The 10,757-nt window shown below is 46.9% G+C and overlaps 5 protein-coding genes across 5 annotated transcripts; 2 read left to right on the top strand and 3 right to left on the bottom strand.

Moving 5' to 3' along the window:
- Positions 1-313: 313 nt before the first annotated feature.
- On the bottom strand, positions 314-2,170 carry PHATRDRAFT_31584 (predicted protein; the record flags this gene model as incomplete). The annotated part of the gene is made up of 1 exon (XM_002176549.1): positions 314-2,170. One exon carries the CDS (start codon positions 2,168-2,170, stop codon positions 314-316), a length of 1,857 nt encoding a protein of 618 aa, XP_002176585.1.
- Positions 2,171-3,494: 1,324 nt separating this feature from the next.
- Positions 3,495-5,104, top strand: PHATRDRAFT_42565 (predicted protein). Its single transcript, XM_002177053.1, has one exon. The coding sequence runs from the start codon at positions 3,703-3,705 to the stop codon at positions 4,954-4,956; it is 1,254 nt and encodes a 417-aa protein (XP_002177089.1). The 5' UTR covers positions 3,495-3,702; the 3' UTR covers positions 4,957-5,104.
- Positions 5,078-5,956, bottom strand: PHATRDRAFT_42564 (predicted protein). Its single transcript, XM_002176548.1, has one exon. The coding sequence runs from the start codon at positions 5,869-5,871 to the stop codon at positions 5,239-5,241; it is 633 nt and encodes a 210-aa protein (XP_002176584.1). The 5' UTR covers positions 5,872-5,956; the 3' UTR covers positions 5,078-5,238.
- A 605-nt stretch (positions 5,957-6,561) lies between these two features.
- Positions 6,562-8,485, top strand: PHATRDRAFT_42563 (predicted protein; the record flags this gene model as incomplete). The annotated part of the gene is made up of 1 exon (XM_002177052.1): positions 6,562-8,485. The coding sequence occupies exon 1, from the start codon at positions 6,572-6,574 to the stop codon at positions 8,483-8,485; it is 1,914 nt and encodes a 637-aa protein (XP_002177088.1). The 5' UTR covers positions 6,562-6,571.
- A 90-nt stretch (positions 8,486-8,575) lies between these two features.
- Skp1_1 (predicted protein) lies at positions 8,576-9,414 on the bottom strand. Its single transcript, XM_002176547.1, has 3 exons — positions 9,284-9,414; positions 9,092-9,170; positions 8,576-9,000 (listed from the first exon to the last, which is right to left on the bottom strand). Exons 1-3 carry the CDS (start codon positions 9,317-9,319, stop codon positions 8,606-8,608), a joined length of 510 nt encoding a protein of 169 aa, XP_002176583.1. The 5' UTR covers positions 9,320-9,414; the 3' UTR covers positions 8,576-8,605.
- Positions 9,415-10,757: the final 1,343 nt, after the last annotated feature.

Raw genomic sequence — 10,757 nt, 5'->3', positions numbered from 1 at the left:
GATAGGCAATTACTATATCTCACACAATCTCCTCTGCTGTACTATGCTGTTCTTTCCGTAGCTCATTGGAATATTTCTTTATTTTGCAAAACCCCTTTGCTTACATTTTACCCCGAAACCGCGTCTACAGTTTAATCTGCTTTTGGACTACTCGTGTGCTATAGGAGAAGGATACGCAGAGCGTCGCGTGGAACTGTCACAACCCTGACGTATTTTATAACAATCAACATCCGGCAGCATCCTATCTCATGAAAAGAAGGTATGTGCTTACGTTTAACAGTTAAGAGCACGAGGGAGTTAGCTCACAGGATCTCTATTCCAACTCGTACAATACCATGTAGGCCGTCTTTTGTGAATCTAACAAAGCCTGCTTCTCCGATATACTTGAAACAAAGGCGTCATTGAAGCGCATCCACTTCCGCGTCTCATCTTTCCTTCGATACGCATCCGCCGTATAATGCCCACAACTCGCCGACGCCCCAATGTGGTTTACCACGCTGCGAATCCCATACCTGTTCCCCAAACTACAAGAGGTTCCGCTTGTGGTTGGTAATGAATAATCGGTCGCTAAGAATTCCGAAAGCACACCCATGTCTTTGTCCAACGACAGGGTGTCTTCGAAGACTACGGCTGACTGATTCTTGCGATACGAAACGGAAGCCCAATCATCACTCACGTCCACGATAAAGCGTTTAAAATGCAAAAGCAAGGCTCGTGGCAGCTTGACGATCTCGGTAGTCTGAGTGGCCCTTTCGCAAAAACACTTTTCGCACTTGAGTTCGCGTGGCTCGGGCGCAAAGAATCGACGCAAGCTATCCTCAACGGTGACGTCATTCCCGATTTCGAGAGACAAGTGTAAAAAGGTTTCGAGATGAGTGCGCGTATACATGCAGGAATCGCAGGTAAGCCGCGCACGAGCCACAGTTGTAAAGAAATCATTCACAGGAGAAACCACTTTGTCGTCGTCCGCGGTGAGATGATCGGCATCGTCAGCTGTCGACGTTGCGGCGGTAGAAGCATGAAGCGGTGAATGATGGGAATTTAGACATTCGTTGTCCTTCATTTGATTACCAACAAAGGAATGAGACTCGTACGATGTCCAAGGGATGTCAGTTGTATGCATTCGACCGCCTACGAGCTTGCAACGTGGTTCAGTTGCAGCAGTATATGCGGGCAACAACATGCCCTCTCGACTGGTAGGAGTCCCGTGCAACAAATGGCGAATCTCATCCACATCCAACTCGGAAAAGGCGTGGCGGCTGTACAACAGAGAAGGAGGATCTATTGTATCCACGGAATGTGGAACCAAGGCAGATCCTTTTGGGACATTTACGGTTAGCGAGAGATTCATGTCCACTGGCTCTGTTTCATCCATTTCGCCATCATTATCTTCGTCCATGGCGTCATCTGGTGTATTGACATATGATACAAGATTTTCATTGACTTTTCGAGTCGTCTTCGTCTTGATATTGTATTCGTCATCAAGCATGCCCAAAAGGGTCGTCAGAAACTCGTGCGCGTCCTGTTGATCATATCCAACAAACAAGCTTGAGCGCGTATCGACCGTGTCCTTCAATACGACAGGCCGAACTGATTTGCCTCTCGCGAGTTGGTCGAATAGGTCCACTAAACAGCGTTGCAACTGAGAATCTGTCGGTATTTCTTCTACTTTGGTCTTCAATTCGTCCACGAATGACTCTAGGCTGGCAATCATTTGTAGTGCCGAAGCCATGTAACACGTATTGCCAAGGTTCAACAAACCGCCAAAGTCAGTGTCGCTACCAGGGTCTGTGGAGTACGTGATGCTGATTGGTACGTCAGCCTCCTCGTCCATGGCTAATGGTGAACTTGCTTCTTCCAGCAACTGCGTAGTCGGCTCCATCATGGCAACGTCGAGGTGGTCCTCATCTCTGATCACGCAGTGCTCGCTATCGCCATCGTCACCATCATCGACCGCAGCAGCATAAACTTCGTTCCTGGCTGGCTGTAGCTCCACCTCGTCTTCTTGGCACAAAGACGGCACCGAGACTTGGTCTCCCTCCGATTCCTCCAGCTGTTCAAGCGGCGAATCTCCACGATTGTTCGTTGCAGATGCATCCTGAATCGGTGCTTCTGCGTAATCTTTCGCAAAACCAAACTCGGAGGCAGGCAAAAGTATCAGTGTTGCCATGGTAATTTGTTCGGTGAATGATGTTCTAGCCAGCGATGCAGGGCGTTGGCCACCGATAGTTTATGGGTCCGTTGTCGATTGGGGGGGGGGGGGGGGGGGGGAAGTGTTGGTTGCTATCGTACTCGTACGAGTGCAGGAAGCTTCGAGAAACTCAGCGAGTCCTCGGATGGGAATGCTGCGCGCCATGCCGTGGACGTTTGCCGGGGTTGGGAACGGAATTTTCGTGTTGTACGTACCCGTTCGTACGATCGGACAACGTAACGACGTCCGTCACCGTAGCATGCGTGGCGCGCTCTCCGCCAGGTATTTTTCAACGAGAGGACCTGGATGTGATGACGAAGATAAACGTACCGTGACGTCGATCGAGCCGGAAATTGCAAAATCTTTGCATAACTCGTTCAGTCTCACAGTCGATACAGCCTACCGGTAGTACGTTGCAAAAGCATGCTAGTACGCACAAACTTGATTATTCTCGGGAGGTAGACAGCCGTCCTCAGAGAACGGCGATGGCTACCCAGTACAGTGTTGTGTTGTGTATACTGTTTGTGTCCTGTTAACGTATCCCAGTAGGAAACGGTTATGTTCGTTTCTAGATTGTGAGAAAGCAGCAATTCCTTTTATATACCAAGAAATCGCCTAATTAAGTGATGTCTCATCGTCGATTCACTAATTGGAATTGGCCGCGGTGGCTCAAAGGTAGAGCACGTCCCTCCTACATCCTAGTGGCAAGGATGAGGTTGCGGGTTCGAGTCCCGTCCGCGGTATTACTTTTGTTTATTGTATCTGCAGCGGATTGCGGCGACAAGACGCAGTACCTATACCGTTTACCAAACAGATTCCTGCGCACAGTCAGATCTACAGTGGAATATCTCTCCGTACATTTGTCGGGACCACAAATTCGAATTTGCTCTTTCTTCATTGTGGATAGGCTTCCAGACGAGGCTACTTTTCATGATTGATAGCGAAGTGATTATGTTCGAAGCAAATAAATCTAGTTAAGTATCTACGGATCCCTAAATAGATATTAAATAATTTAATAAATATAATTTTATTTCTTAATTGAGGTATCAATTTATAAACTCAAAGTTTCACCAAAAAGGAGTTTCACAGTCAGCGTGTTTACACTTACTGTTAGTTACAGTTAGGAAGGCGAATCATCAGCTCCCATTTCGGATTCTCGATGCCATTCTTCTCTGTGAATCTCGCGCAAAACAAAATGTGGACACGTGCGTGCCTCCGCAGATGCGTTCAACCAATAGATGTGATCGTGATGCCGGCAACTGAGGATAGGTATGAAGTTGCAGCATAAGAAACGCCGTCGTGCCATCGATCCGCCGCATAGCATTCTACTTTTATAGTTTGCTGTAAAGCAGAAACAATTTTTTCTTCTCCACAAGGCCGAAATCGTGGTGCTCGTTGCTACGACCTGGAATTCCTGAAGAGCCTTTTTGTCATTACAGTCTTCTCTCCCGCAGCTCCGCCCCCTTGGGAAAAAGCAGCGTGATCCTATACTTTGCCAACAAAGTCAACCCATGTACTTAAGGCCATCGCAATGGCTCATTGCTGCACTGTGTCTCGTCAGAGTTCATTCCTTTGGTGGCCTCGAAGCGATACCATTCGCGGCAGTGGATCACCACGCCCTCACTCATTCATTGACAATAGCTTCTGGCTCTTCCTTTGAAGCTTTCACGTCCTCTACGAACACTCTTGCTTCCAGTCTACTCACTGCGTACACCGACACACTCGCAACGTACCCGTTGCCGACCAAGGTTGCAACTGGCGCTTCCTTGGCAGTTGTGGGGGACGCAATTGCGCAATCTCGAGAACCCGATGCGTACGACAAACGCCGGGCCGCATCCTTCATGATGTTTGACATGGCATATCGAGCAACCCAACACGCGCTTTTTCCCATAATTGTACTGCAATGCCACGGGCAGTTTTTGATGGCGCCCATTGTCGCATTATCGCCGTGGTGGGCGTCGTTCGCCTCTTTGGACGCGCTTGCCGCTATGGAACGGACACTGGCGTCCCAACTGGGCATTGTCCCCTTTTTGTATTATCCCGTCTTTTTCGCCTTGACGGGAGCTGTCCAGGGACTTTCCCTTGATGGTGCCATCAATCGCGCGAAGGAAAACTTCATCCCGCTCATGAAACGCAATCTACTGTTTTGGATTCCGGTACAATTCGTGCAATTTGGTTTTGTGGAAGAGAATTTGCAAATTCCTTTTTTGTCCGTATGCGGTTTGTGCTGGACCTTTGTTTTGTCCGTAATGGCGGGCTCCACCAAGAATTACAACCAAGAGGAGAGCACTGCTGATTCTACTGTTACGACTAGAAATCCCGTGACGGTGTCGACCAACGGGGCTACTAGTCAGTCATTGCCGACGGAGGATCGCTATTGTGTCACCGGGTTTGAGGAAGGATGTCACCTTCCAGATGACTTGTTTCCGCACACGACTTTAAAAGATGTGTCGCACGAGCTAGAGCACATGGCTGATGACTTCGCTCACGAACTCGTGGAGATTGCCGACGAAGTTGCCCACGAAATTCATGACCTGGCCGAACTTACCGAAGAGGGCTGGCACGAAATTACCGAGTTCGCCCATTTGGAAAGGAAGTCACAGGCGTCCGCGAAGGTGGACAAAAGTGAAATGACGGACGGTGGTATTTCGAACAGGGAAAGCTCAATGATCGATATGGAGACTGGTTCCGCGAGCACGAAAGAAACTTCTGTGGCGAAAGCAGTGCAAGAAGACAAGGAATTAACGCTGAATCAGTACAAGTAGCATCCGATAGACAACTTGCTGTGAATCTATACACGCCGCCTTCATTCGCTTCATTGACGTGGCTACAGAGTCAAAAAAACAAATTACTCTGGACCATATCATATGTTTCACGAGTCTAAGTAAGTTTAACTTGCTTGCTTTATACTATATAGTTAGCTTCAAGCGGCTCTAATGTACTCTATAAGGTTTTCTAGTCAATCGACGGAACATTCGTGTAGATGTGGTGCGGGAGTGCGAACGAAGCTGGAAAAGAAACGTTCGCAGAGTTTCGATGATTCACAGTCAGTATTTACCAAGGTAGACGTGTTCCAAATCATGCGTATGGAGTTCGTTCCAAACATTGTCATAGGTTTCCCGGTCTTCAAGGTACGGGTCTTCCTTCAAGCATTCAAAGTGAGGAGGATGATCCGCTTCTTCCGCCAGCAGCTTGTCCCATTCACGGTGAGCTTCAATGGTATCTAAAGCGGCACTCGAAGACACATCAATATTGTCTCGAGAGACTTCCAGACTATTGTCCTCATCATAGAAGTTGTCATAAGGCTCGTCAATGTCTTCTACGGGATCATAATCATCATAAGAGGAGACACTCATGGTGCTTGTGTATACACATTCCTGCGAAAGAGGCACGACACGGTAACCAAACTGGCTGGCGTCCAAGTCACCCTCGTTGTTTACCTTCAAATCCTTGGGATCGGGAAAGTAGGCCGCTTCGGACCAGCTGTGAAGGTTGGACATATCCATGGGTCGGACATTAACACTTTGGTGCAAATATCGACATCCTTGACGCTGACCGCCGCTAGTCATGATGTCTTCCGCTTGACTCGCAGAGAATACGGAGCGGCTGGATGAGAATCCAACGGATCGCGGCGCGATACGGTGTAAGGAACAAATCGTTCTCTGAGCAATGATCTTCATTGTTTTGCGGGTAGTGATGGCTGGATCTAGGTATCATTCAATACGTGAGGCAATGTTCTTCCGTATATGAATTCGAATGGTTGTCTTCGCAAAAGTATGAGCGAAAGTTTTTTGCGATTTGTCGACGTCCTCGCTGATCGATCGATGCCTTCACGGCTTGACATGCCCGTGTCGAGTTGAAGTGACAAACGTGAACCGTGCTGATGCTGGTCTCTGCGATGACGTCAGACGAATTGTCCCTTGTCAGTGACCGACTATATTGTGAATAGCTGACACCTAAATTCCTGACGTGGAAGATATAAGAGTGTGACGTTTAAAATGTCTCATTATATCAAGAATCCTCTCTTGATAGTGAAAACCACGTAAGCAACTGCTTTAGAACTAAGAGTTTGAAATTATATATATGTAAGTTTTGAGGTAACAGTCGCGGATACACTAAGCCAATATGTTTTTATTTCTGGCGCCTGTACTTTGATACCATTTCTCACTAACAGTAACACTAATTGTAAATCCAAAAAAAGTGTTACAGTTAGCACCACACGAAAAAGAGGAGGAACAAAATCGCTTTTGACAGTGGCCCCAGGAGTACAATGGCGACGTCTCCAAACGCTCCAGTATCAAGATTGTGGTGCCTGTGTAATCCTCACGATTGATCACCACATTAGGGAGTGTTACGATAAGGAGTACTACGCTACACAGTATGGAGGATGCGATCCAATTCTTGGCCGGCGCTGACAGTGAACCCAGGACGGCGAAGCGTCACTTGTCCAGCGCCGCCTTAGGTCACAAAAGAGAGTCAAACACGAAGGACGACATGTCGCTTCAACGTAGCAAGTCGTCATTCGAAAATACATCAGTTGACCAGAAAGCCAAAAAATTGAAAAAAAAGAATATCAATCCAGCTATACTTAAACTGCGGCAAACAGTACAACAATGTTGCAAAATTGACGATCTCATGACTGCGATGGAAGTGTACGAGCAAGCGGTAGCTGACGGTATCAAAATGGAAGCGCAATCCTTTTACAACCTACTGAATTTATGCGACGGTCTAGGTGATCGGAGTATCCATATTGGAACACCCAAACAGTCTATCGAACTTGCTTGCAATGAATCGAACGAAGAAATCCTAGATCGGCTTCGACCGGTGGATATTGATGATCGCCGAAAGTTTGCTTTTCGGATAAAAGAGCACATGGACGGGTTGGGCTTACCCCTGATAGAAACAGCCTATACCGCTCTGATTAAACTGCTGTCGAAAAGCCGACAGCTGGGGAAAGCAGAAGTTTTGCTAGACGAGGCAGAGGGTGTTCAGCAATGCCGTCCTAAACTACGCATGTTTGCTCCGCTTTTGTCGGCCTACTGTGAAACAGGCTCCATGATACCGGCCCTTCGCGTATGGCAGCGCCTTCACCGTCACGGATTGGTTCTATCTGAAAAGGAGTATGTTGCACTTATCAGGTGTGCTGTGATCACAAAAGACGCTTGCGTAATGGATCGAGTGCTGTCGGATTTGGCCGAGGACGTGTTGGTTCCGAGCCGTGAGACGTGCCTGGCCATTCGAGCTTGGTTTGAGTCTCCCGCCGCTATCGCCACGAATAAAGAAGGAAACCACATAGATGACAGTGGTATTCGAATTGTACTGGAAAGCATTGCATACCCCCAGTCTGGTCAAACTCTAAGTATGGGACCAGTTCTAACGCAGAAAAGCGGATGGACAGTGTCGGAGTCATGTAGCGTTGACACTGATACAGGCGCTTTACAATCCGGATGTTTGAATGGTCATTCCCTCAAGCCGTTGACTGTATCGAGTGACACTTGGCAAGAAATGCGAAACATGAACGAAACTATTGTGACGAGTGGTAAACTCGAGGAGCATAGGTCTCAATTTCAAGGAGGTCGAAAGGGAAAGAGGCAAAAAATGGACGATCGCTTGCTTCAAGAAAGACAAAACCATTGGACTCACTTTCAGAAGTATCTCATACGGCGTTGCACTCAGCGGAAAATTGATTTGGTCATTGATGGTGCGAACATTGGCTACTACGAGCAAAATTTTGCCGGGGCTCCAAAGCACGTGGACTACGACCAGATTAACTGGATTGTGCAACATTTTTTAAAACAGGACAAGTCTGTTTTGCTCGTAATGCACAACCGCCATTTCACTTCACAAATGATGCCTCGATCTTTTCGACCTCTGATTCAATCTTGGTTGGACAACGACGTGCTATATCGAACACCGCCTGGTATGAACGATGATTGGTTTTGGATGCATGCTGCCCTGTACGCAGGACCGGGTACTTTGGTTGTGACTAATGACGAGATGCGGGATCATCATTTTCAAATGCTGGCACGTAGGTCGTTCTTGCGTTGGAAAGACCGACATCAGGTTCGATTTAGTCTTGGGGCATGGGAATCGTTTGTTCAAGGCAGGCACCAGCGTCGAGTCAACCTAATATATCCTGAAGTGTATAGTCGACGTATCCAACGGGTGGCCGATGGCCTCGTGATACCGCACCCAAAACGCGGAGATGAAAATCGCTTTTTGGATGGCAGTCATGTTGCGGAGGAAGACGAGCCAGAGGAGGAGACTTACTTAAGCATTCGCCCCAACGATTAAGCTACCTAAACGATTGTATCTACATGCAAAAGGAGAGTTCTGCGAAGCAGCATCGTCCGCGGCGGTAATAACGACGAACCAAGACCAAGTATGGACAAAGGTAGAAGCTATACGACTTCCTTAGGCTTCTTCGCACCATTTATTCTCCTCGCGCACTTGGGCTTCTTCTTCCGGTGAGAAATCGTTCTGAATTCCAAAGGTCTGACGAATGTCTTCCGGCGTCTTTCCTTTGATCATGCCAGCCACAGTCGCGCACGTCAGATCCAGCAAAGGTTTAATATCCATGTAATTCGCCGCTAGAATAAGCTCGAAAAGTAAGACTTGCTCCACGTCAACAAAATCGGCATACCATTTTTGGACCACATCGGCCATGACTTGAGACTTGAGCGGCTTTTCAATTTCCGTCATAGGTTCCTGTAGATGGTGTTCGCAGAATTCGATTACCTTGTTCAAAACTTGCGACTTGACATTGGGTAGCGGAATTTCAATTTTGTCACCTTCGTCTTCAGCATCCTCTGTTGTGAAAAATAGATGTGAATATGCGGGGGGAAATGACAACGGTTCTCTCTCGACGCCTGCGTTCGCGCCACAATGCTTTGTACGTACCGTCGATCATACCCTTGACAAGCTCCGACATCTTAGCGACGGCAAGGGGGACAGAAAAGGAATCTCCGTCTTTAGATATCTGCAACAAGTATCAACGTTCGTGAGAAGCAATTGCCCTACGGTTAGTGACGAGCGCTGAAGTTTGAATGAAACAGCTGCTTTCCTGAGAGGAAATGACGATGTGCTACGTACAAGATTCACTGTTGTTTCTTGCTCGACATCCATCATTTTGATGCTGGAGTGCTCTATAAGGTGATACTGAAAGAGATTGCGAACGAAATGTTACTTTCCAGGGGTAAACAGTTGATGTAGCGAGAGCCAATATGAGCCTGTGAACCGAGTTTTAACATGAAGCTTTTGCCCTGCTGCTCCAAAATCAGAAACACCAAAGCGTGCTTTCACAGACAGGTTTACAGTTAGCTGCGAGCATTTCTCGACTATTTCCAACGGTTGTGTCTCATGAATGATTCCAAATAATTAAGGAATTCACATAACAAAAGACAATCAAAGAAGATACGGTAGACGATAAAGAGTAGAGTTCTTTAACCCGCCGAAAAAAATTCCCTACTGACTGTGAATGGAAATCACTTCGAGAATCGATGAAGAAACACTATTTGACTGAGCAAAACACACCGCTGCTTTGGTAGATTGCATCAAAGCAATTTTGGTTCTGTTTGTTCAAAATATTGCAATAAAGATCGGGGTCTTATAGTTCGTATTTTTACAAAGTAAAAAACATTCTAGTCGGAATCCTGCGATACCTTCAACTGTGAAACACGAGGCATGGAAGAGTACGATGTAGACACGTCTTCGAGCTGTTCGTTCGAACGAGACGGTATGGATTTCAGCGAACAGTATCAGCGTAAAGATGCTCCGTACGTGCCTGTGCAAACCGAGAAAAGATACGATTGGAAATTCATTTACGAAGAAGTCATCTGATATTTGACAACAGACGGCACCGGTGTCTTGCCCGTTCTTTGCTGTTTATTCTTTGTTGTCCCCATTGCTGTGGTGTTTCTCTTGGGTCGACTATGACGCTTACTCAAAGCCGAGTCCGCAAACAGTCAATGGGATGACTAGTAAAGCTTACCCTGGCTTTATACTGAATTTAAATTTTGGTACAAGTTGCGAGCGTTTGAGTATGGCTTTGACAAATTGCGTTAGACAAAAGAAGACCAGCCGCAACACGCTAGTACTATGGCATCGAGGATGCTCATGATTAGCTCAGCCACCGTCTAGCTGTAATTCGGCAAAGACTCGCAATCCTTAAAAGCAGAGTCTACATAACGAAGTGCGCGTTCTATTCGCGCCTTCGACGGTACCATACTCTATGAATGCCTGTAGTATCGACCAGCTCCTGCAGTCGTACAGAAAAGTTCGCAGAATCAAGTGTTGACAATTGCAATCATTCTTGAGACGTTCTATCCATCACAACGCTATCACAATTTCAAGTCCCACTTTCTCTTTTCTCTTCCGCGGTTTCTCGTTCAAAAATGTGGAATCATCATAGATCATGGCGAGTGCCATTATGTGCATTCTAACATTTGGGAGGACGTGAAAAACCTGTAAGTAGAATCACAGATTAATAGTAGACAAACACTAAGACAGGTCTAATATTAAGTATCGATAGGGAGAACAGTCTTGTTTAGTGATGCTTTGTCGACCT

Source organism: Phaeodactylum tricornutum, chromosome 1, assembly GCF_000150955.2.
Source record: "Phaeodactylum tricornutum CCAP 1055/1 chromosome 1, whole genome shotgun sequence".
NCBI classification, from domain to species: domain Eukaryota; phylum Bacillariophyta; class Bacillariophyceae; order Surirellales; family Neidiaceae; genus Phaeodactylum; species Phaeodactylum tricornutum.
The sequence above is the reverse complement of the archived record's forward strand: the minus strand, read 5'-3'. Positions and strand labels throughout refer to the sequence as shown.

What these genes read in the sequence shown, in the direction of transcription:
- PHATRDRAFT_42565 (XM_002177053.1), top strand. Translation starts at nt 3,703, where the DNA reads ATGTACTTAAGGCCATCGCAATGGCTCATTGCTGCACTGTGTCTCGTC.
- PHATRDRAFT_42564 (XM_002176548.1), bottom strand. Translation starts at nt 5,871, where the DNA reads ATGAAGATCATTGCTCAGAGAACGATTTGTTCCTTACACCGTATCGCG.
- Skp1_1 (XM_002176547.1), bottom strand. Translation starts at nt 9,319, where the DNA reads ATGATGGATGTCGAGCAAGAAACAACAGTGAATCTT. An exon ending in AAGAAACAACAGTGAATCTT is followed by an intron (nt 9,171 to 9,283) that starts GTACGTAGCACA and finishes TACTTGTTGCAG; the next exon opens with ATATCTAAAGACGGAGATTC. An exon ending in TGTCAAGGGTATGATCGACG is followed by an intron (nt 9,001 to 9,091) that starts GTACGTACAAAG and finishes TTTTCACAACAG; the next exon opens with AGGATGCTGAAGACGAAGGT.